The sequence below is a fragment of the Rattus rattus genome, chromosome 7 (assembly GCF_011064425.1).
Source record: "Rattus rattus isolate New Zealand chromosome 7, Rrattus_CSIRO_v1, whole genome shotgun sequence".
NCBI lineage: Eukaryota > Metazoa > Chordata > Mammalia > Rodentia > Muridae > Rattus > Rattus rattus.
The window spans coordinates 2198706-2224634 of NC_046160.1; the positions used below are offsets into that span (position 1 = coordinate 2198706).

The 25929-nt window shown below is 36.9% G+C and overlaps 1 protein-coding gene across 2 annotated transcripts in view; it reads left to right on the forward strand.

The window, feature by feature from the left end:
- The window catches only part of Nrxn1 (neurexin 1), a 1103898-nt gene that overhangs the window by 515439 nt on the left and 562530 nt on the right, over positions 1 to 25929 (forward strand). For both annotated transcript variants that reach the window (XM_032907818.1, XM_032907826.1), the window contains 3 exons: positions 4112 to 4495; positions 10217 to 10420; positions 12885 to 12911. In XM_032907818.1, coding sequence (XP_032763709.1) covers positions 4112 to 4495; positions 10217 to 10420; positions 12885 to 12911 — 615 coding nt within the window. The remainder of the gene's footprint in view (positions 1 to 4111; positions 4496 to 10216; positions 10421 to 12884; positions 12912 to 25929) is intronic.

Here is a 25929-nt window from a genome sequence, read left to right on the forward strand (position 1 = left end):
ATGCCCCTCCCACAAATTTCCTTTCTCTCCCCCAGCCTACTCCCACCCCACTTCTCCCATAACTGAGCTCCACCACGTTTCCCTTTTGACATCCCTACCACCCAGTTATCTCCTTCTGAATGAGATTCAAGCACCCTCCCTTGTGCCCCCCTTTATTACTTAGTTTCTTTGCGTCTATGAACTGTATCATGATTATTGTGCACTTTATAACTAATATCCTCTTATAAGTGAGTACATTCTGTGCGTGTGTTTCTGGGTCTGGGTTACGTCACTCAGGATGGTATTCTCAACTTCAATCCGTTTGCCTGTAAATTTCGTGATGTCTTGTTTTGATAGCCAAGGAGAATCCCGTGCAATAAATGGCTCACATTTTTATCTGTTCCTTGGTTGAGGAAGAACTGGGTTGCCTGCAGTTTCTGGCTGCTATGAATAAAGATGCTATGAATGTAGTTGAGCAAGTGTCCAGTGGGAAAGAAATCTGCCCCAACCCTGTATCCCACAGAGATCTAATGTCCAAAATACAAAAAGAACTCAAGAAATACCAGCAAATAATCAAATCGAAAAGTGGGTTATGGATCTAAACAGAGGATTCTCAACAGAGGAGTCTCGAATGGCCTAGAAGCACATAAAGACATATTCAACATCTTTAGTCATGAGACAAAGCAACTCAAAATGACTGTGAGATTCCATCAATACTAATATAATGAGATTGATGTGGTCCCTTATACTCCTTTACCCCAGGGGTGTGGGTGAGTCTGAGGCAGAAGCTTTCTGGCTACCAAGCCAAACTGAAAATAGCAAGCTCCAAATTCAGTGAGAGACCATGCATAATGCACAGGAATAATATGGAACATTATAGAGGAGTACCCTAGTGTCCTACTCTGGCCTTCATATACATGCACAGTCACAGAAATCTGTATACACATTAACATACACAACACACACACACACACGCACACACACACACACGCACACACACACACACACTACATCCATAACACACATGCACACATAAACAAATACATATTGATTCATTGTCTTTGTCATTCTTTTTCTCCGTTGCTATCTCTCGTTCTATGTCTCTCTGTCTCTGTCTTTCTCTGTGTCTGTGTCTCTGTCTCTGTTTCTGTCTCTCTCTCTCTCTCTCTCTCTCTCACACACACACACACACACACACAAACACACACACACACACACACTGCACATTCCAGACCTAATGAGCATAACATTGCTAGTGAATTCCTGTGTTTGAGGAATGTCTGGGAATTCTTATTTTTGAACTGTAACAGTCTGATTAAAAGCAATTTAGTTTTGCCAATTTCTTTTTAATCTTCCTGAGCTGAATTAAGCTCGTTCTATAAATAAAATGGGAATTTGGGCAAAAGCTCTTTAAAGAAAAAAATATCCCCATTGTCCTCCTAGTGTTTCATTGTTGGCTTTCTAAGTTGTATTTGTCAGATAGGTTCCTCTCAGTTGCACGAACATATTTTTATCTAATCCTGTTTCCAGGAAGGCTTCCTGCAGTTGTCCTTCCTCTACCCATTGCTCTCTATGTCTTCCTTTCTGCCTTGATCTCAAGATATACTTTCTTCAGCTTATAACTCACATTTACTGCTACAGAGTGTAGATGCCTTCCATGCACTTGCTGCTTAGATATTTTTGACAATAGCAGTTACAAAACAATTCTTTTTTAAAATGAATGTAGTGATCATTATGTTAGGTATGAGTCCACTCACCTCAGTATTATGCATTTCATTTTTTAAAATTACTTTTATTATATTTTAAAAATATTTTTTATAGATCTGATGTGCTTCTAAATGGGAATTTTCTTCTAAACATTGCCACAAAGGAGAAGAATATAAATTAGCACTTTGTCTTTTTCTCTTTTTAAACAGCCTTCATCGAAAATCCCTACCTTTCCTGGCAAGACCGAAATAGCAATGCCTATGCTTCTCCCCTGGGAGCTTTCCCACTACTTTCTGTGAAAGTCTAAAGAAGTAAATGTCCCCATAATGACTTGAACACATGGGAAGTTTCTTTCAGTGGCTCTCATGCCCTTCTCCCTCAGAAAGACAATCACTTTATGAAGCTCAGCTTGACATGGTCCTCAATGCCAGGATTTAAAAAATTCCTGGGCACAGAGTGGGGACCATCAGCCTCCTATTCTTAGTTAGGTGTGTGTTTTCCCTTGGGGAAAGCCCTGGACTTTGGGTTCCTTTAGAAGCAAATGTGCTTATGGTTATACTTTCATTCCCTTCCTGAGCTTTGATAGCACCAAAGAAGTACACTGCTATTAGCTCTCTCTCTCTCTCTCTCTCTCTCTCTCTCTCTCTCTCTCTCTCTCTCTCCCTCCTCTCATAATTTAAACCCAAACGACAAATTTATGAGTAATGGTTCCTTCTGTGGTGTTTTGTGAATATGATTTGCATCACAGAGATAAAAATCCTTTCTGGTGATAAATCACTCATAGGAATTTTATGGTCTGACAGTACATATTTAAGTTTTTATCAGAAATGTGCTTTCAGTCATTTTTAAGGATTCCATATTTTTTCTATAATTCTCAAATATTTACATATGAATGAATAACTTCATTTAATACTTGAGCTTTGGAATCCTGTATAATTATAAATCAATAGACTTTTTTTTAGCTTGAAGTGAGGAAAAGGAAACTATTGATTTTGATAAGATTTGGTTTAAAAAGAAGCAGGTGATTTTTCTTGAATGTTTCTTGAATCTTTTACTGAACATTCCTGTGGTGATGGTTATAATTCAGACTCTGGTGTGTTTTCTTAAACACACAGGGCAGACTTCTATTATATGTATGTTGCAGTAAATATTAAAGGTGATGGAACCTTTTAAGCCACTCTAGCACCAGCACCTTTTGGGTCACATGGCACTGTGGGGTATCTTTATCTCAGCAGCTCCATAGTGCCCCCAAGTACTCTCAGATCCAGGCGATCTGCCCCACTGGTCCAGCACCCGTAAAGCCATATGGAGCTAACTGTAACTTATCGCTGGTTAGTATCTCTCCCAGAGTCTATTAGCTGTGAACTCTCTAGTTCTAGCTAACCGTTAAAATCAAGACTCAATAAACTGCAACCCAACAATTAAATGTATATGTTAAATTCTCAATCCACAATACATCCACACAATAAACTCACAACCAATTGATAAGGATATAAACCGCCCACCTAGATAAGATAAATTTACCTATAGAAATCCATCCCTTAAAAAGTATACATAACTGCCTAGGGCCGTTCAAGACCACCCCGATCTGGATCAGCCTTCTCCATCTCCATTTTGATTCTCCTTTTCCTTTTCCTTCTCTCCTGCCTTACAATACTCTGTCCCTGCCTTTTTTTTTTCTGTTCAATCATGGCTTTGACCTAACATGTGCCAGCTCTCACCTGCATAGAGACATCAACCTACAATGTACAGATCTATAAGGAAGCCCAAAACATAGAAATGAATCTGTATATTTATGTACCATAAAAAGTTTCATTTGGACTTTGGAAATTTTTCAAACTACTGTATCCAGGCAGAGTAATCAAATCAGTTAAAGATAAGAATGAATGACCTTGTCTCACAGGTATATATGTTGAATGGTAACTCTAAAAGCAAGCACTTGGCTTTTTGTTCTAGAAAATGTCCACTTCTTCATTGTATGATTTATTTATATTTGAATTGTTTAAAGTTGGCACCACTATTAGTTGTGCATATACTTTGCTTTTATAGAATCAAATAGGACCACATTAATTGTAATTTGTTTATTTCTAAAGTTATATAATCCCAGAGATGACTTCATTTTACTTGGAAGTATCAAACATTGAAAGAATAAGAAATGACTATGCATATCTGTACATAACAATAGTTAATTTTTTTAAAAAGCCATGATTTTGAAATAGAACAAGGAGAAGTATATGGTTGGGTTTTGAGGGAGGAAAGAGGATAGGGGAAATTATGTAATTATATTTTAATTTAAAAATAATAAAAGAAAGTATAAAAATAGAAATGTCTGGTCTTAAGACACTCTACTGAAGAGAAGGAAAAGGAGAGAACCAGATCACATTGTATATGTAAACAACTTCGTATTCTCTTGTCTTTCTAACAGGTACCATTTCTGTCAACACACTTCGTACTCCCTACACAGCTCCCGGTGAGAGTGAGATCCTGGACCTCGATGATGAGTTGTATCTGGGTGGCTTGCCAGAAAATAAGGCTGGTCTGGTCTTCCCCACTGAGGTGTGGACTGCTCTGCTCAACTATGGCTATGTAGGCTGCATCCGGGATCTATTCATTGATGGCCAAAGCAAAGATATCCGGCAGATGGCGGAAATTCAGAGTACTGCTGGAGTGAAGCCATCCTGCTCAAGGGAGACTGCAAAACCATGCCTTAGCAATCCTTGCAAAAACAATGGCATGTGCAGGGATGGCTGGAACAGATACGTCTGTGATTGCTCTGGAACAGGCTATCTCGGCAGGTCCTGTGAGAGAGGTAGGCTTTCTAAATTCTAGCAACTAGTCCCCTGCAAGACATGTTTACTAAATTTCTATCTCAAGCCTGAACTGAAACATAACAACTTCTAGTGAAGTAACCCGTAGTCCGAATCCAAAGACAGGACACGGGGGACAGAGGCACCTGTAATAATTTTCAAAGGGCTTGGTTAAGTGTATCCACAGCGCTGAAAGTGTGCTTGCGACGTCTAACTCACAACCGATGCCTCTTTCTCCCTACTGATCACGGTCGTCTTTACATGTCTGATTTTGTTTCTCTGCAGTTTCTTTATAGGCAGACTCCTTAGAAAAATATAAAGGTACCTGTTTTTCTCACCCTTTCCCTTTGCAAGGAGAGGAATGAGTGTTGAAAACACGATGAGGATGATGTCACCAGCTAGTCTATAAAGACCCGGCTCGCTGCAGAACAAAAGGTGGAAAGCATGTCCTTCCATCGACCCATGACTTTAGATAAATGGCTTTGTCACTACACTCATTGTCACTTATTTTCTAAAGTGAAACTAAAAATCAATATGAAAAAATATCAGTGAGTTGCTCCATCATCCCCTCATAGTACAAACAGCATCTGTCCCTTAGGTGCTCAACCTAACCAGTACCACGTTCTTCTCATAAAACCATGCAGTCACTTGGTTTCCTTCATCTTTAAATAGTTCTAATTTGGCCTAAAGGTTTAAAAGATAAAGGTAGGCATTTATACAACTCAAAATTAAAAGATGATTTCTTTTTTTTTAATCTTAAAGAAATACATTGGCTTGTCAGCATGACTGTCAACACTAATAAATATTAACAAAATAACATAATTGTACATTAATCTATGTACCAAAATGTGGTCACTATTCTATCAGAAAAAGTCAGACAGATCAATGCATTGCTTCACATCATGTAAACGAAGTCATTCCCCTTATGGGACTCCTGCAATCCTGTGGGCCTAGCTAGTCCTGCGTCCTTTAGCTTGAGGAGTAGTCTCTTCATAACGTTTCCTTTGCTTTCTCCTTCCTAATTAGTTTGTTTATTTTGGTTTGGAAAACTGCCAAGAGAGAGGAACAAATGACATAGCTCACAAAGTAAAATACAGTTAGGCACAATATAAGATTAGCAGACGTGTGTGAATTAAAATTTGGTTTCAATTTTAATCACTCAAAAGGATGCCGGTTATCCTGATGCCTCTCCGTTGAGTGCAGCTACAGAGTGCGTAACTCCACTGCCAAATGAATTACAAAAGCAGCCAGTTAAATATGCATGGTGTACCACCCTGTGGCAACATTCTGCTACTACATATGGCAAAATGAAAATAGAAATGCTGGTGCTCTCTGAGTCAGAGGGAGAGAAAGGGGATATTTATATACTGCAGTAATTAGAGGTAGAGATGGGAAGTTTACAGATCTCAAATAAAAATGTAATAGCAAACACCACCGAGGATTAACATACAATTTTAACTTATGGTTAGCTGGACATTTCTGCAGATCTCTTTGCCTCTAAGTTAGTTGTTTCTTGAGAATAAAATAATGGTATCATATTACTCTTGATCTGGACTACACAGCATACTGCAAGAAGATTTTTCTCTTCTGGATTGATGTTTTACCCACATGACTGTGCCTTTCCTGAGAAGAAGAGTGATAAAAGATGACTGCCAGGCTCAATACCACAGAACAATGTGTCTTCTGTCCAGTTCTCAGCTGTGTCCTAGCTCAGCAAGCACAAGATCATTCCTGGACCTCCGAGTTTCAAATCCCAGAAGAAACATTTAACTCTGTCTTCTCTCCAGATACATTCATGCCAAAATAGGTTGTTAATCAAGAAGTTTGACTGATAATTCATGAAATAAAAAGACAGTTATAAAGTATCTGTTTGAACATTAAAAATAAATCATTAGAACATGTCTCAGTCTATGCACACCACATACTAGGATGATACTGCAGTTATGCAGAGTCCCACATTGTGAAAGCAAAGAAAAATACAGCAGAAAAATGTCTGTGACTTACAAGGAGGAGAATGCTTTATTCTATACATATTGATTCTTTAAGAAAGATTAATGTAGAGATGGTGTCTTGCATAGATATTAGATGTTGCGTTTCTTTATGTGTCTTTTTAGTGCAGTGAGTTTTGAAGGTTAGATCACATAAAAATTATTCTCAGAGATAATGTGAAATGAGAGCATTGGTGCAACCAGAGGTCTACTTCATACTTGTTTGTTAAAATTCTAACAGATGGAGGGACAGATGTCAGAGCAATATAATTTGGCTCCCTGTCTGAATTAAATCGTTGATCACAATATGTGACTGCCTTTCAGCAAAACTCAGCACAGGTGTGTACACTTTAGGCTGCAACTAGGAATAATGCAAAGTAGCAAATTTATCAAATCTAATGACAAGGGAGAAGGAGATAGAGAAGACAAAGTTGAAACTGTTTTCCTTCCCTGCTGGGAAGCCATGTCTTGGAATTATCCTTCTAAAGGACTCTTTTTTGATGTTCCAAATGATAAAACAATTTTTGCAAATGTTAAAAGATGCTGCGGAATAGCGTAACCTTCAAATGTCAGAATGTCTCACATATATTGGCAATTCTAGACTCCAACCTTGTGTAATTTCCATTTCTTACCTAATTAACCATCAACTCTAATTATGAGGGGTAGTTTATGCTTTCAGTTGTTGTTTATCAACGAGTTATCTTCACATTGAGACTGTTTGAAATGACATCGGGGGCACTAGGCTTTTACTACTTTACTAGTGTGCCATTCTTGAAGCTTTTTGGAGAATCATAAAGGCTAATGAGCTTGATTTTTCCCCTACTCTGGATCATACTTCATAATATATTCATGACTAATTGTTCATTGTATATTTCTAAGAAGATGAGATCTTAACTTAGTGTTCAAACTGATCTATTTATAAACAAAAGTGAAGTTATTTTAAATATTATATAACAAAGTAGTTATGCATATTAATTAAGCCAAATAAACTAATAATAGTTTATTCCTTTTCTCTATATGATAGCAAAGTAACAAAGCAATATATAATGGATTTATTACTTTTATTGAATTATTTGTTGGTTTGCATGATTAACCAAAGGTTAGAAAAGGAAATATTAAATATCAAAGAAGTTATACCGAAACACTTTAGAGACCTTATAGTCAGGCTTTAATTATTTTCTTAGTCAGCTACTGTCTGGTTATCAACACTGACTTCTATCTTTTACAACATTGTCCCATGGGGAAACTTTAAGTTGAAAGCTAGATGATAGAAATAAAATAATATATTTTTAGATTATATTTTATGTTCTCAGCTATTAGATCTCTGAATAACAACTGTTACAACAAGATAAGCAAAACCCTTTTGTAGTTTCACCTTCAAATTAGACTGATTTTTTTTTTTGTCAGACATTACAAAACTTGCTTGGTCTGGTAGTAGACATAGTAAATGTTTTATTGCTCTGGGGAGTGCTTATGTAAGCTTTGCATCCACTCTGCAAAAAGGTCTTTCAGGTGCTTTCAGTGTAGATAGTTTTGCTAATTCAAGAAGCACTTATGGGGTCTCGGCTGTGTCTGGCTTAGTTGCTCAATGGTGCCTGAGTGGTGAGTGACTGACCTGCTTCCCCATGGCATTTTCAAAACAGCAGTTGCAGGTAACACCATCCAAAGAAATGAGAAGTTACCATTGAAAACAAGAGGGATGGTAGCTCAGTCTGAGGGGGGAGCCATATTGTCCAGAAAAATAGTTCACCACAATCCAGACTTCTGAAAGGACCTAATATTAATAGGTAGAAGTTAAGAAGTTTTCATTTATGGGCATTTGTGAGTGCAAATGTTTCAATAATGCATAGACTTGGAATACATGGAACAAACTTCTAGAGACAAGGATGGTAAACGTTGAGGGTAGAGAGATTCTACTTGTAATAGAAAAGTAGAGATGTGTTTTGACCCGAAGAACAGTCTAACAGAACAGGCCTCACTCAGTAAGGGTTTAACTTGACTGTTGCATGAAGAGAAGAAGAGCAGGCTCAGATACACCACATAGATACACCTACTATTTTAACTCTGTAGCTAAGACGAGAATGGAGACTGATATAGCCAAGCTATGAGGGTAAAGAGCAATGAACCATGATACAGATCGTACTTCTAACATGAAGGTCTACAAATGTGAACATAGGCTGCACATGGCTGAGAATGTAAGACAGAAACTCATAGGTTGTTCTTGGACACTGATGTAAATGTCACTTCCCGAGATGGAGGCGATTGGAGGAGCATGCTTGGAAAGTCATCATTTGGGGAAAGGTGATTAAAAGCGAGATTCTAATTCCATCTTAAGTGAAGATGTCAAATAGGCAAGAGATGAGGTGTCTACTCAAAGTGACCTCGGGAGAGCTCACGAATTGCTGAAGATTCATTAATCCAGGGTAGATGGCCAAGATCAGACTATGATGGAGGGAGTCCGGGAAACAAGGTGTAATATGTAGAGATTCAAGCCTTGAATGGGAACAAATGATAAGACTTCTGAATGTCCTGACTTTCTGAGAGAAAACCTCGGAAAGCCAACCCAGAAAAGAGTTGTAACAATGAACACAATCACAGTCATGAAGCTACACTGTGCAGTGGTAAAGCTAATGACTATTAATTAACAGAAGTAAAGAAGTCTCTCTCTTGCTTTCTCTTCATCCCAGGTAGCTTTTCTTTTATCAAGTTGCATTTTGAATTACTGTAAATAACCAGAGAGCAGCATGATTCACACTTGTTTCTCAGTGCCCAGTATTGAGCACTGAGGGGTTCTCTTCCTTAAGTAATCTGTCAGCAGCAGTTTTACCACTAATTCCTTCGTGCCTTCAGTATAGTGTTGTGCCGTCCATGTACCTTAATTTAGAAACATACCCACCCAAATCCAAATCCTATTCCTGAATGCACCCATATGTCATGTATAAAGTTACAGATGCTTTGGCGGTAATTTAATATTTAGGAATCAGGTTTGTTTTTATAGAGGATGTTTTAAACTATTTCTTACTTGCAAAGAAGGTTAAAATAAGATTATGGTTTAAAGTATCTTAAAAGCTTTTCTCATTAAACACAGTAACACAGTAGAATCCTCATTGCTTATTGGATGATATGATATTGAGTTTTATTTTCTACTTTAGAATATTAGCTTTGATAGAAAAGATGATTTCTACATTTTAATAATATTTAAATTTTAGAGTACATGATGTGAGAATAAATATTGACAGTAGCTTGTTCCCAGGGATTTCTCGGACAGTCCTGGCCTTACATAACTTGGAGTAACATCCTCTTCAGTTTTGGCTCCTGCAGGATCAGAGCCACTGCAACACTGACTAATCTTGTCGGATGCTTAAAGCTCTCACTGCCCATGCATACATGCATCACTGCAGATTTTCCAACACACTTACTCTGGAGCTGTTCAAAACAATATGACTCATGCTTTTTAAAAAGGAATTCATGCGCAAAACATTTATAGCCCCATATGGTCAATGCTATAGTATATGCAATGGGTAGAGGGGTTTTCTATTGTTAGTATTTACTTAACAAATGAGGGTGTCTCTGCTAGAGTGTCCCTTGCCATTACAAAACAAGAAACTCATTTCTGAATCAAATGAGACGATTTTATCATTGATGCCCTGAAAAGAAAACTCAGCAGCCTCCTCTTTCTCAAGTGTACGTGCACAGCACTAATGAAAACTGATCTGTATCCGTTTCATCCCACAGAGGCAACTGTTTTGAGCTACGATGGGAGTATGTTTATGAAAATTCAGCTTCCTGTGGTGATGCACACTGAGGCCGAGGACGTTTCCTTACGGTTCAGATCCCAGCGTGCGTACGGCATTCTGATGGCGACCACTTCTAGAGACTCCGCAGACACCCTTCGACTGGAGCTAGATGCAGGGCGCGTGAAACTCACGGTCAATCTAGGTAACAACATGCCTTCCGCAATTCAGCTAACACTTCTCACTTTTTGTTCAGTTTTGCCTGCAAACATTTATCGACTAGCCTGTTTGCTATGGAAAGTTAAAATAATTGAATAATGCTTTAGTGGGCGACACTTTTTAATGTTCCTCGTAATTTAGTGTTTTGTGATTTCTACCTACAAGGCTTCGGGGAAGCCCTATCAGTGAGATGAAATTCGAAACTTTGAATTTTGAGGTTTTAAGATGCCTCAAGATGAATTTTTCTCTTGTTATATTTTCTGATGTTTTAATGGGTCATAAATGACACCCTTGCAAAAACAAATGTCTACATGCGTTAGCTAAGATAACATACACAGGGAATATCTGTTCACACTTGCTCCTACTTCCTCCATGGGCTTCTCCTGAGCAGAGGAGGTCTCCTCTTTGTGGTCCTCCTTTGTGATCCTCCATCTCTTCTGTTCCAAAGTAATGTGTGGGATATTTTGCTGTCATTCAGCAGTCCACAACCCTTCAATGCCCAAGTCTGCGGCCCTCAGCAAACAGCCATGAGAACAGTAAGGACACATGCTCCTTTACAGACAGATAATGCTTTCCTGATTTAAGACACCATCAACAGGGTGCTACAGTAACACCTCACCAATCTGAGAGAAAAAAAAATCAAAGAAAACATTGAATTGTAGAATTTTAAAAGTTGAGCACTTTTAATTATTTTATTTAGTTTAAAACCTCAAATTAATATAAGCTGTGGGAGCTTGTGAAGGGATAGGCTTAGTTTATTTCAGTGAATGGAGATGAAAGGTCCTTCCATAATGAGATCTCTATTTCCTGAAAGTTCTGCATTAACTTCTCCTGAATCCTTGAAATTATTTGTCACCCTAGCTTGATCTTTCAAAGTCTTCTTTATTCATAGGTTACCTCCTCGATTATGTCTTCATACCAAGGGAAGATTCAATATTCTGCCCAATAAATTTTAATATTACCATTAAATTCAAATAAATGAAAGTGAATGAGGTTTTACTGTACTTATTGACACACACACGCATGCACACATGCACACATGCACACACGCATGCACAAATCAGGAGAGGAAGAAACCCAAATTTTGAAACCATTTAGATTTATTTTTAGAAAGACGTATGTAGGTAGAACCACCAGTGACTTTTGTGACAATTCTACATTTTCATATTGTGATGGATATAGCAGTAGCTTAGAAAATAGAAAAATAACTCTTTCTAGCGTATTGCATTTAATCACATTCAGTTAATACAAGCTCAATTAAGTTTATTAGTTTAAAAAAAACTTCACAGTTTATTGTTCTGTTAGAGTTCCCTCTAGTGACCATTATAGGTTACTACAAGAAAATTGAATAAACAGCTTAATTATACCAAGAGGGTATTTGTTGTGTTGTTCAAAATGAGAACCCTTAGAGAGATCCTCACCAGCAAAGCATTCTGTAGAAGGAGTTGTGTAGCTGCTGGTCCTTGGCTGTTTGTAACCACTTTTCTGATGCGGTTGACGACACATGACAAACTTAGCTATATGGACACAGAATCTAGGTTTATATTTTCCATGTTCCCCAAAGGCATTAAATAATAAAACAAAAAACCCAAAGTGTACATATATATATATACATGAAACCTATGTAGTTCTTTAAAAATAACCACTGTGTTATCCACACCAGAAACTTTTTATATCTGCTTTCACGTGAAGCAAGCATACAAAAGAGAAGATCAGGAATGTAGTGTGAACTTGCCACACAATGCATAAAGAGAGCATTGCTAGCTCCTAAGAGAGGCATAGGCCTGGCTGCTCCATGGGATGGCTACACTACAGCCATTCTACTTTCTAAAGATCCATGCAGTTTTTCTTTTCTCCTTCTATAAATACAAGGTGTGGAATCCATCAACATCTGGCTGTAAACATTTAGTGCCCCAGAAAAATCAAAATCAAAGGAGAAATGTACAAACATACTAGAATAAGAAAAGAATGATTTTAATTTTTTCCCATTTGACTGCTGCAGTTGTAAAGAATTCTGTGAGCCTTTGTGGGATATTAGATTTCGGAAGTCTAAGATGTCTGAGCCTAGCTGAGCTTGCACCGTACCCCATTGTGACGGAGCACTTTTAACTTTTGGTGAAGATACTAGTCTGTTCTTTCACAGATGGGGAGAATGATGCAACCGGTCTAAGCCAAGCATCTTTGACAGTTAACTGCTTCTCATGTCACTTAGATTTGTCACCATGTAGCTCTGTTTGAATTGGCCATATTTTTAAACGTTCTCTTGTTTTTTATGGTACAATTTCACAACAATAAATCTGGGTTTTAGAAGTATATAAAGAATAATGATATGGAGTGGCCAAATTTGCATGTGTCTGTCCCCAGAAGGGTGGACTGTAATTTTATTGGATGTCTGCAGCTATTACCTTGAAGGATAAATATTCATTTCTCATCTATTCTTCCCCATCTAGATTGTATCAGGATTAACTGTAATTCCAGTAAGTGCCTATTCAAAATTTTTAAACTGTTCTCCCTCCATTGCAATGTAAGCTAGTCAAGGAAGAGAGAGAGAGTAAGAGAAACGCATTTATAAATCTCATGATCTCACCTTGAAGCAGTCCATCATCTGGGATGTAAAAATTCATTTTATATTTAACCAGCCAAAGGGTTTCCCACTGAAGTTCCTCCTCCTGTTTGGGAAAGTCGTGGCATATATTTTGAAGCAGAAGGCATTTGAACAGATCTTGAGGTCCAACCGTTTTCTTCAAATTAAATAGAAAAAACACACCATGGGCCTTATTTCCTTCTGTTTCTATCCCTTAATTCAAATATATAAAAGAGATGTCTAATTTATCTTATTTTGGGAATTGTTAACCAACGTTCTAAACTCAGTCAAAGATTTATGTAGACATAGTGTGTTGTTCCTTATCATATGCTCTTGGAAAAACATGAACCAGGAGAGTTCATTATTAATTAATAAGAAATTTTACATGATGAGTTTTTACATCCTGATCATATATCTACAAAAATAACTAAAACCATTCAAATAAGTGATATGCATGCTTAATGGTGAGTGAGAAAGATGCATGGACTGAATTTTCTTTGGATTTTGACGGAGATCTATAAGATACAAGGACTGTGCTTTTATTTTGAGCCCCAGCATTAAGTAATAAGAAAATCGATTACAATTCTTTCTGTGAATCTTTAGATCTTTCTTTTCCAGGTTTTGCTGACCACATAAAGGAAACTCTTCCAATGACCACAAATTCATTAGCTACATAATAAAATGATATTAACAAACCTCTAATCTTTCCTCGCCATAGTAAGATTCTGGTCTCTGGCCCTGGAAGAAAGCTGCATTGGTGTGGCGCCTGAAATTTGTGGCTGTTTCCATAAGGCAACAACTCATTCTCTGAGGGAAAAAATTGTAAAAGCAGAATAACCTCTCTACTAAAATGCCTTTTACTGCATATTCTTGAGCTTCTACACAAGCGATACATATTTGTCCTCATGTATGGTAATATTTAAGCTAAAAAAGGTGAGTCTGATAAAATCATTGAATAACTACTGAATCATAAACCACATCCAACTGTGTCAGGCAGTAAGACATTATCATAAACAAAATAATTCCTAAGAATTATCTCTCTGAGCTTTAACCCAAATGCAATTTCAAGTATGCATCTCCTCCTGTCCAATCATTGATGCTGAAAAGCGATTTTATAGGTTTGATAGATCTGCTTCTGTAGGCCCGAGTCCTGTGTGCTGAGAAGTGTGGACAGGCAAAGTGACAGCTCAGGGCACTCTCTTCAAAGGTGGATTTGTACCTTAACCTGATGGTAGAATTTACTCATTCCTGCTCAACTGTAGAAGATTCTTGTGGGAAAAATACTCATTTCTAGAGGTCTACTTTAGGTAGTCTTTTTATTTTATTTGTACTAAGAACAGAAATGAAATGTTAATTTTTAAATTTATAAAATGAAAATGCACACATTGACAATTAATGGAATTCACCAATTCAAATGTGATTCTTTTATTTATTTATTTTTTTTTGCTACAATTACTTAGAGCATATATTGAATATATGTCAGTCTTCTTAGACTTAAGTCTTCATAAATTTTCACTGGTTAGTGAGTTTTTCCTTTTAAAAGTAATATAAGTTTCTCCTGAATACTTCATTAATGTAATGGATTACAAACTTTCAGTGCATACTTCACACAGGACTGGGAATAGATTAGCTTGACTGTAGTGACTGGAAGAAACATAAATGACCAGACAACATTTCCATTTTCTTTTGCCTCTGTTTTATGTGGAAAGCCGTGGGCAGATGTAGTGAGTTTTATAAAGCTAAGTCAGGTTTGAGTCTAGTTAGGAATTTACATATCTAATAACATTCACTTGTTTTCATCTGCCCTGCAACATTGTAGTCAACCAAAAATTAATTAGAAATATTAGCATTTTAGTCCAACTTCAAAGAACAATTTGTAGAAGTTTGTGAGCCCTAAGTCTCTCTGACACTTCCGCATAGCATCACTGTCCTGAAATATTAATATGAAGCATTTCAACTGATAGATTTTAAGAAAGCTACCACAGGCAATAAATGGCGTATAGCAACAACAGATTTCCACACAGTGAGGACGAATACTCTAAATTGTTCAGCTTACGTAGAAGTCATAGGAGATTGCTTTCGGTTCATTTATGTAAAACTGGTCTGCAGTCTCTACAGCACCCCCACCTCCATCCTCCTCACGCTAGACTTGGACATTGAGACCTGGAAAGTAGAGAGGAGGGCACGTCTGGGTGTCCTCAACCCTTTCCTGTAAGAGACACGTGCTGTGTTTCTTCCTCTCCCATTCCCACATTACAAGTATAAATGAACAGGCAGACAGGTTTTCCTCTGATAAAGAACAGAAATCCCAAGACCCAACTTTGTCACACATTTCTTGTGGCTGTCATTTTAGTGTTTCAATCTTTGGGATGGTAAAGGAAAAGTGTCCAAGACCCATCAGAGTTCACTGCCCTACCTTTGCTGATATCAGTATGAAAATATATTTGCTACCTGAAATTTAGAGTTAGAATGTGGTTAGTTTGAAATTCACAGGCTGAAAGGAAAACACGAGCATCTGTTGATACCCTCTGTCCTCTGCTACTGAGTGTAATGGTCACTTTTCTGTTGCGATAAGCACCTGCACCATAAACAGCTTACAGAGAGTAGGATATGTTTGGCCTTGTGGCTCCAGAGTCTATTATGCCAGGGAGGCCTGAGCAGGCTTTGCTGCTCTCATGGGGGAAGAGGCAGGACTCTAGAACCTCACATCTTCATATGCAGAGTGAATCAGAAGTAGGAGGAAGCTCTCCAAAAGAGCCCTCAGTGACATATGTCCTCCACCGAGACTGAACCTGGCAGAATTCCCTCACATATTGCCACCAAATGGGAACAAATAAATGCCTGAGGCACGGAAGGGGCATTTTCCAGGGCAAACCACACCCTGACTCACTAATTTTGTAATACATTGCCACAAAAAAAAAAAAAAAAAAAGCCTAGCTAGCCTAGCTACCACCTTTTAGTGAAAATAATTTCTGGGTAAGTAAAGATAATTTAATACAGTTCAATGGGAAAGAACTATGAATTCATATACATTTAACATAAAGATGGAAAATATATGAATTAATTGAAAAAGCTGTAGACCACTTGACAAAAACCATCATAAAGCTATACTAACATGGACTAAATAATGATTAAAATATTGTCAAAACAAAGTGTTTTTAGCTGAAGCCTCAGTCACTGGCTATAAAATAATGTTATGACAATATGAGTATTAGGCAGTTCCTTGACTGGTATGTACTATTAAATGGCTTAAGTTCAATGCTCTAAAAATGTAAATGGAGGCTTCTGCTCCATGTAACAATTTCTCAAACGCATTGTTTTTAAGGTCTGTACAAAATTTTGCTCTCATTCTGTTTCCTACTTCATTGCAAAGTCACAGAGCCTAGTCTCTTTGAAACTTTTAGAGTTAGCAAACAAGCCTGGTCTCAAACTGGAGACCTAGTAATTCTGCACAACATAGTCAAACTGATTAGATGATCATCTTTTCTGAAACAATTGCCTCTGTGGTGAAATATTGCTTATTTGACACTTATCAATTTTAAGCACCTTAGAAATGTTTACTGCAATAATCTTTGAAGGTTGAAAATATTTGAAAAATTGGAAGCCAAACTTGCACTCATGACCCACTGGTAAGTTCTAATGGTCATAGTGGCAACTACTTTTATTTTATAGTAGATATAGGAATTATTAATGAGGTGTTTTTGCTTTTTGTTTGTTTGGTTTTTGCTTGGTATTTTAATAGTTTTTGTTTTTCCATATTAGTGACTTAACTACAGAATGCTCTAGCCTACAGGAAGACATGAAGCCACTAGAGTAATGGAATGTGTGTGCGTGTGTGTGTGTGTGTGTGTGTGTGTGAGAGAGAGAGAGAGAGAGAGAGAGAGAGAGAGAGAGAGAGAGAGAGGAGGGAGGGAGGAGACAGACAGAGACAGAGGCAGATACAGGGTCAGCACAGGTCCTTCTAAAACCACAGGTTAATGCTAAGTCTCTTCTCTATGGTTCTTCACTTTTGTTTTTTGAGACCAAGTCTCTCACTAAACTTAGAACTCAGCAACTGGGTAGACCCACTAGTTTTAGTGACCAACATGGAAAGATCCAAGTCCAGGTATAGAGACCATAGCATTTATTACAATACCCAGGTATTCTGTGCATGCTGGAGACACACGCTCACGTCCCTCATACTTGGTCTGCAAGCATTTCACTCACTGAGCTATCTGCCCCAACTCAGAAGGGAATTTAATAATCTGTGGTCTCGGCTTTGCTAGTTTTTAGTTTTCTTTCTGTTTGTGCTCTGTGTTGGTCTCCTCTCCTCCCTGCCCCTTCTTCCTCTCTCCACCTCACACCTGTCCTTTCTATGCATCTATTGTGACTTTCTCCTGCTCCCCTTGTTTTTGTACAAGAATAAAAGTCACTGGTGTTAAAAATACTTTAGTAGGCTCGACTTTCAACTCCCTTTGTCTTATTCCACAAAGTGATTTATCTCTGGTGCCTAAAGAACAAAATCGCACAAGACATTAATGAGGATGAAATGTCAAAGGTGGAAGGTCAAAGTCTTTTTAGAACACAAACCCAAGTCCTGAGACAAAGGAAATCTAGAGCAAGTACTTAACCTCACTTTCAACTTGGGGAGAGCTAAGCAACATTTTGAGTAGTATTGTTATTGGAAAATGTACTTTGATGGATGTCTGGGGTGGATAATAAGATCTTTGTATTATCATTTTATTACCAGAATGAAAAGATCAACTGGATATTAGTTATCATCAATTTTTCTATGTAGATAAAAATGGAAAGCAATAAAAGATTGTAAAATGTCAACCTGAGGCACTTAAGCCATTTTAGATTGCTGCGATCAAGCTGTCACTTGGAAGGCGACTTAAAAAATAGAGTAGTGCATTCCGCAGTGCAGCATGGATGAGAGGCAGCAAACAGGCAGCTCCGGAGCGGTCCGGTCTCTACACAGCAGAAGACGTTACCGAGAGCTCAGTGTCCCAGTACTGCAGGGTCTTTTCTAGAGTTTATCTGTGATTGTCACTGAACAACTGATGTTACCTGTCACCTAGCGTAGGTGACACTGATGAGAGAGCAGATGAGAAGAAAAATGCACAATATTTGTTATTAGTATTGTATGTTTGTACAAAGGAAAGATAAGAAACAGTTCAGTAAATTATTTTTAACTGAACTTTAACAGTAGTTGAATATAGAACATAAAGGAAAATGGATTTCCAACGGAAAACAATCAGCTAAGATATACAGTCTAGACAGCTCTCAAACCTTGAATGGAATTTGAAGGAAGCCCATTTGATTCATCTACATATTTAAATTTGGGGGGAGCAGGATGAAGAATATAGCACTTCTGGGAATTTACATGACTATTGGTAAGTGAGAGATTGAAGACTTGGTCTAATGTGACAATTAACCTCATTGTTTAGATGCTAGAAAGCTATAGTGATCCAACATGCTTGAAAAGACTTTTGGGCAGTAAGAACCCTCCTTACATCAGGTGAAGGCATAGCTGCTGATTAATCCCAAATGGATTCCAATTCTCTTTTACTATTGCGCATTGACTTTTTTTTTTACCACTGGTCTAGGCCAAAATTACCAGAAAAAAAATCTATAATCTTTCTGAAGAAACAATTCTGATTTTGATATTTCTTTTTTCCTATAAAATGAGAGTTTTCTTTTTTATAATCAAGTGTCAACCAATGGCTGTCATGTGCTGCCAGGGCAGTTTTGTTTCTTTGAGAACTGATCTTTGAACACCTGTATGCATTGCTTTGGGTGTCTCTTTGAAATGTGTGGTTAGAGTTTCTTTAGCTTTAAAGGAAGTTGTATCACTTCTTTTCTTTGTTTCTACAGTGGGACTAGTTGCTCTCCTTATATCTGTACTTATATTGATTCATTTCCATAAGCAGCTAATTTCTATAGGATGAAAAAACAAAACAAAAACCCCTAAAACAAAGACAAACAAAATCCTAGTGTTTAAAAACGCATATTTAAAACATCATCTAATATCCAGCTGATAGTAATGCATAAAAGTGATCCAAAAATGTCCATCAAACTACTTTAAAAATTAGCGTTGCCAATTTTATGTACATAAATTAATGACTTGTGCCTTAGCAATTATTCACATAACAATATGAAAATAAATATCATGATCATAAAGTTCAATGAATATAAAATCAATAAACATGAGTTATATTCGATGAAGGTTTATTACCAGGGCAATAAGAACTGATACAATATGAGCTCATTTCAGTCATTATAGGCATGTTTTGGGGGTGGGAGGATTGAATGGGGTTTAACCACTCAACAATTGTTAGAGTTCTGTTGCTTTAACTCTGAGGGATTGCTACTTCCCTCGTCAATATTTTGTGATAATGATAATTAAGCCATCTGCCTTTTTTGTCATTCTGGTATCTTGGTCACATCTCTCTTGCTGACTTTTCTGCTTTCCTTCAGCTCCAGTTTTTCTGTGTCCTTGGTGGACTCTTGGTGTCCTTTCCCTTGTCAATGTTTCTACTCACGACTTGTTCTCTGCTTCCTGTTTTTATTTTGACATTGTTGCTCTTACTCTGTTTACTCTGTGTGATGTGGGTCTAAACTCACCTGAAGAACTGAGTGGGCTCCTTACTTCTTAGTTTCTCGTTGGACCGAGCTTTCCATCACGCCTCAGAAGCTAACGAATGCCCGCTCTTAATCTAATCTGCCAGCTTCCAAACCTAGTGCAACATAGTACACTACGTTCAAAGCAGACAGTGGGACTGCTGAAGTTCCACAAGAGTTAATGCCCTGAGCTCTAGAACGAAAATAGTTTCATTGTGGCCATTAAATGGTTCAGAAGATGGTAATCTCTTCACTATATCACTGACATGTAAATCAAGTGAATAATGTTATTTAAATAGAAGGGGGACAGGTACCAGAATTGACCAATTTTTTAAAACTCCTTATCAATGAAAGCAAGGAGCAAAATGGTTATAAAATATATTGGGAATATAAGGTTGAAAAATAATAAATGTTTAAATACTCAAATTATAATTTTATTTACCTCAATCATACTCTTTTGTTAATTATTTTAATATAATTTTTCATCACAACTAATCTTTGACTCAAGTACAGATTCGAGATACTTGATATATACATAGAACTATTGAAACCAATGAAATTTCAAACTTTATTGATTACATATATATGTACATATAAACTTGCTTTAGAAATGTATGACATAACCAGGTCTGTTTGTACATACAATCTTCCGGTTTTCAGAAGTAGAAATAAGAGGACTAGGAATTCAAAGTTATTCTTAGGTACATAGCAAGTTTAAGGTCTATGTGGTTTATGTGAGACTTATGAAAAAATATAGAAAAATGGGAAGAAGGTAAGGAAGAAAGAGAAGGAAAGAGAGCATGAAGGTAAGGAGGGGCTATGTATTATAATATCAGAATTATAAATATGGCTTGAGTTTACATGGGAACGATGTAAGAAGCTGTGAAATTTGTACATGAACAGTGAAATACACAGCTAGAATCAGGAAATTTCCAATACAAATACTCATTCATTGGTGAAGAATGTGAAGAATTCTGAATCATTTATATATAAATGCCCAGAAGTTGGGATATATGTACATATAAAAAAGAATAGAGTAGTTTATTTATGTAAAAATAAAATAACACTGAACCCACCTGACACCTGCAAGTACAAACTTTTACTCTGTACTTTATGAATTATAAAAGTTCACTTTAAGTGAAAGGACTTGATTTAATTATTGAAACGTTTTAAAATATAGGTTTAGTCACCTCATAAATAGTGTAGATATAGGCAAACAAATAAAATAGCTAGACATGACAATTAGTACAATAACAAAATTATAAAAACATTTTTAATAACCACATATATGAATCCTGAACATAACGCCCGAGGTGATGAGTTTCTGATGTATTTAAATAGATCCTGCACATATAAACCCAACTATTTTATTTCTAAAAATTTAATCTAGTAAATCAGTTCAGAAACTTTTTATTACATAGAGTACTTTGACAGTTCTTTAAACTATATAATCTACGAAGTAGCATTGTTTCAGCCAAGAGCTGTAAGAAATAACACTCCACTAAAGGGAGAGAGAGAGAGAGAGAGAGAGAGAGAGAGAGAGAGAGAGAGAGAGAGAGAGAGAGAGAGTGTGATTGCTTTCCTAAAGTTGCGGAAATGTGTCTTTCTGTTGGTGAGGTGTTAGTGACTTTAATTGCTTGCTTTTGTTTATCCATGTAATGATTTTTTACTTTACCTTTTAATATGAACACAATCAAAATTAAAGGTATATGTCCTAATAAAATACAGTTAAAACCTCAATATTATTTAGCCATTTTAATTTTATTAACATATTAAAGTTCTACTTTCTTTTGGTCTTTAAAATAACCAGATCACGTATCTTGTTTTTTGAAATTTTATTTTTAATTATGTGTATCTGTGTGTCTGTGTGTAGATATGTGGGCATATAAGTGCAGGGGCCCAAGCTCTCCAGAAGCAGGTGCCAGATGCCCAGAAACTGGAGTACCAGGCAGCTGTGAGCTTATGATATGGATACTGGGAACTGACAGGTCCTCTGTAAGAGCACTACATACTTTTAACTGCTGAGCTGCCTCTGCAGTTCATGAATGTCTTTTAAGAATTCTTTTGACTCCTAACCAGAAAAAATAGTCATATTTGGAGGCTTTGTGGAACAGAAAATATTCAAAAGTAGCCCATCATTTCAAACTTTACAGAAAGCTTACTAACATATTAGTAAGCTAACTAACTGCCATCACAACCCCTATTTTGCATAATACATTCCTAGAGTGTGACAGCATGTCTATAATACATGGTTTTTATGCAGATAGACCACGATACACAGATTGCTTAGCTTTAGCAATGGAGTGTAAACAACTGTAGTTAAATGACTTACAATATCTTGAAGATTCATTTGTAACTTCTCCCATTTTGTGACAACATGACTTAAAGGAATTCTAGAACACTAAGCCCGTTGACATCACACAGGGAAGGCATGCAAAAGCAGATTCTTTCACTGTGAGCAACACTATCAGTTTTCTCACATGACTTTGTGAAAATGATTTTAAGGAAGAAACCAAACTAGTAAATCCACAGATGGGATGCTTCTAGACGTTTCTAGATAGTGTACATTGTCCCTAACTATGGCCTTCTAGGGAGGCCTAGTATAGCTCCATGGAACATCAGGTAGGAAGCAGTCTGGTAGTGAGCCTTGGAGGCATTCCCACCGCGTTCCCCCATCAACCCACATTAACCGAGAGAAAGATTTTCTTTCTAGCAGTCACTGCAGTGACTGGGCTCATCACTCTGTAGGACCCCTTCCTAAGAGTAAGGTAAGGTGTTCACCCCAGAAGATTCTGACCTAAAGACGACTTTAACTAAAGAAGCAATTCCAATATTTTTCCAAAACAAGTTGTTAAATGGAATAACTGCACTAAATCTAGGAGCTAAAACTTAGATAATAATTAAGTTCATGGCAATTAAACAAATTATCACTCTCTTTTATAGTGTATTGAAATCCAAGTAAAGAAGTATTTCACAGTCATTGTGAAATATTTCACTCTCTCTCTCTCTCTCTCTCTCTCTCTCTCTCTCTCTCTCTCTCTCTCTCACACAAACACACACACACACACACACACACACACACACACACACAGAAATATTCTTGGGTAATGGTACAGGTATCTGGGATGTCAAGGCCAGCTTTTCCATAGCGTTTAAGCCCAGGCAGTTTTGGAAGACTGGAACAAAAAGAATCATCTTGAAAGAACACATTTTTGGTCACATTCCTAAAAATTGTGCTTTCTTAGCAAATAGGCCAGTGATTGAAGGTTACTATGGAGGCCCAGGTTCTAACCACCGCCATACTCCTCTTCCCCTAAAAAGATACAAAGGGTAAAGAAAAACTCAAGGAAATAACTGTTTAATTCTGTTTTTTCCCCTTTTACTTCAAGAAAAAATGTATCGAAATACATTTCCCAAATATTGAGGATTAGTTAGATATTATAAAATCAGACGACATTAATGGAAGGCAACATAAGAATGAGAACTCTGAAGATAGAAACCAAGCACAGTCAAACTTCTGTTCTCCATGCATTTAAAAAGTAAATTTTATAGCTATTCCAGTGGTCTTCTCATGCAGCAAAACTTATTTAATCAGATAGTCTTTGCACTGCGATCATAGCCCTCTCTGTTTATGAAATGTCAGTTTACATATTAATAAAGTTTCATATACTTGTAGTAACTATAGCATTTTAAAAATTAGGATAGGTTCACTATAGCTGTTGTATAAGATGCATTTGAATAACACAAACGGAAATAAATATAACATTTTTAATAAATGAACAACAGATGTATCCAAGTTTACTGAACGGCATGTTAGCCCTTCCATACTTAGTTTTATATCTGCTAGCTACCCTATTATGTGATAAGCATTTCTTGGAAATGAACTTTCTTTTAATCTTAAAATAAAATCACAGTCCAAGTTTTTAGTTTCATTTAAAACTGGCTTATTTATTGTGCATATTTCTATGTTTCTAAGTTGAGCTAGAATAGATTTGAGGAGAGCTATTTTGAAAAATTCTTTGAGCAATATATTTGTTAAACTTGTGATTTTTTTTACTGTGTTGTGAATATAATTATGTACTTGAAAGGTAGAATATATTTTAAAACTGTATGATTTTCCCATTGAGAAATATTTACATCAGAGGTATTTATCCTGATCTGTCATAAATGGGTACAATCAATATCAAAATGCAGGAGTTCAAATGTTTTTGTAGATGGTTTAAACTTTATTTATTTACTTTCGCAGATCGGCTTGATGACATTTAGCCAGGAATGGAACAGGAGATGAGGAATCTGTTAATAGTGAAATTTATAATAGAATAAAGGAACTGTGATGAAGAGATGTCCCTTGAGGCATTTTTTCCAATTCCCCAAATGTCAACAGTTCCTGCAAACAAAGTGCATGTGTACTTGTCTCATAACTAAGCTTAAGGCTTGAGCTCCTGCAGTGCCTACGCCAAGTAGCTTCTTTTATCCAGAACTTATTAACTGCTGGTCTCAGGTCCTTTTTATCCAGAACTTAATAACTTCTGGTCTTAGGTCCTTTTGCTCTCTTGGGCCATACATGTTAGGTTTATTCTCAAATCAATTGAAAAAGTGTGTTTAAACAGTTATCAGCTTGTTGAATTGCCCAAACTCTCCAGGCCTGGGACTTACCATATTATATACTTCTAAACATTAAAACAATAGACATAGATAATGTCATATCTTTGTGAATAGAAGTGTTTAAAACTGATGGAGTTGCTTTTCATTTATCATTTATCTTAGGTTCATCTACTGGAATAAAATTCCCACGAAATGTGAAAATAATGAACCATTTAGCCAGTGATAGTTGCACATACCTTTAATTGGGTGGCAGAGGCAGGTGGATCTCTACGGGTTCAACCTAGTCTATAGCATGAATTCCAGAACAAGCAGAACTAAACAGTGAGACTGTGTCTGAAAAACAACAAAAATAACCCTTCAACAAAATACTTGGCAAATTGTTATTATTCAAGGCACTGCACAAGAAGAGGTAGCATACATTCTCCCAGCTATCAGATATTCTTAGAACTTTAAAATCCATTCAGAAGATGATAATGACAATACCATATTAATAATAGTTATTATCATGAGAAACCAGCATACAGCAGATGTTGCTTTAAGTGATAGGAATGTAATAAGCTCCTTTGCATATGAATGATTTCTCTTATTAGCATATTTTAAAGATCAGAATACTAACGCAGACACTGGGAAATAAGTACTTTGCCCAAGTTCCCACCAGGACAGCTGCTTCAGATCAACATAAATAACGTTTTTTAAAAAGCACAAAACAAAAGCAGAAAGGCAGAGTTTGTGTAACAATCTAATCAACACAGAAACATAGTCTTAACGTGGCCTGATCCTGGTGGATGTTTATAAAATGCTTTTCCTCAGCTGTTAGTGTTCAGATTTTGAAGAACAGGAATGTCAAGGTTAATATTTGATTTTATGTTATTTGCTCAAAATCTTTTTAATAGAAAAGAATTTTTAAAACTACTTTAGTGAAACAGTCTGTGACTATCCTTGTTTCTCAAGGCAAATAGCCCTATACAAGTCATTCTGAATCATCCTCAAGACTGTAAACTTGACTGAATTGAAGAGAACCTACGGAGAAATAAAACAAGGATTGGAGTTACCTGATTCAGCTGGCTATTCAACTTGTGCTTTCTAAGGTGACAGGTCTGTCACCAAGTCCAATTTGTTATTGCACTAATCCTCACCAGTAGGACAGACCAAGGGCAGCCCCTGGGTTCCCTGCTGGTCTTGCCATTAAATAGAGACAATGTAATGAGAGTGATTTCAATGTTTCCTTGTGTGTATATTCCTGAATATACAGCTTATGGAAGGCTGCTACAAAAACAATTAAGCACTGACTTGTGTGCATCCCCAAGACCCTGAGATGGGAGGAGCCCATGTTGAGGCAAGTGCCGTCCTGTCCCCAGGTTCAGATTCCTCCTTTGAAGCAGGAGCCCATGTTCTCAGGTTGTGCTAAGCCTGCAAATGGTGTAGTCTGTTATGCCCATGGTGATACAAAAAGGAGCAGGAGTGGAGGCGTATGACTTACATGTCTAATTTCAACTTGCAATTACATTTTCTTGCTGACTCATAAGAGAAATAAAAACAGTAAAGCCTCATTCTCCCAGTTCAGTACAATTAGACGAAGGCAAAATGGAGCCACTTAAGAAAGAATTTATGTGCTTCTTGTTGTTGTTGTTTTTGTTGTTGTTGTTGTTGTTATGGTTTTGTTTTTGTTGTTGTTTTAGTAGAGGTCAAACTAGTATTGGTTT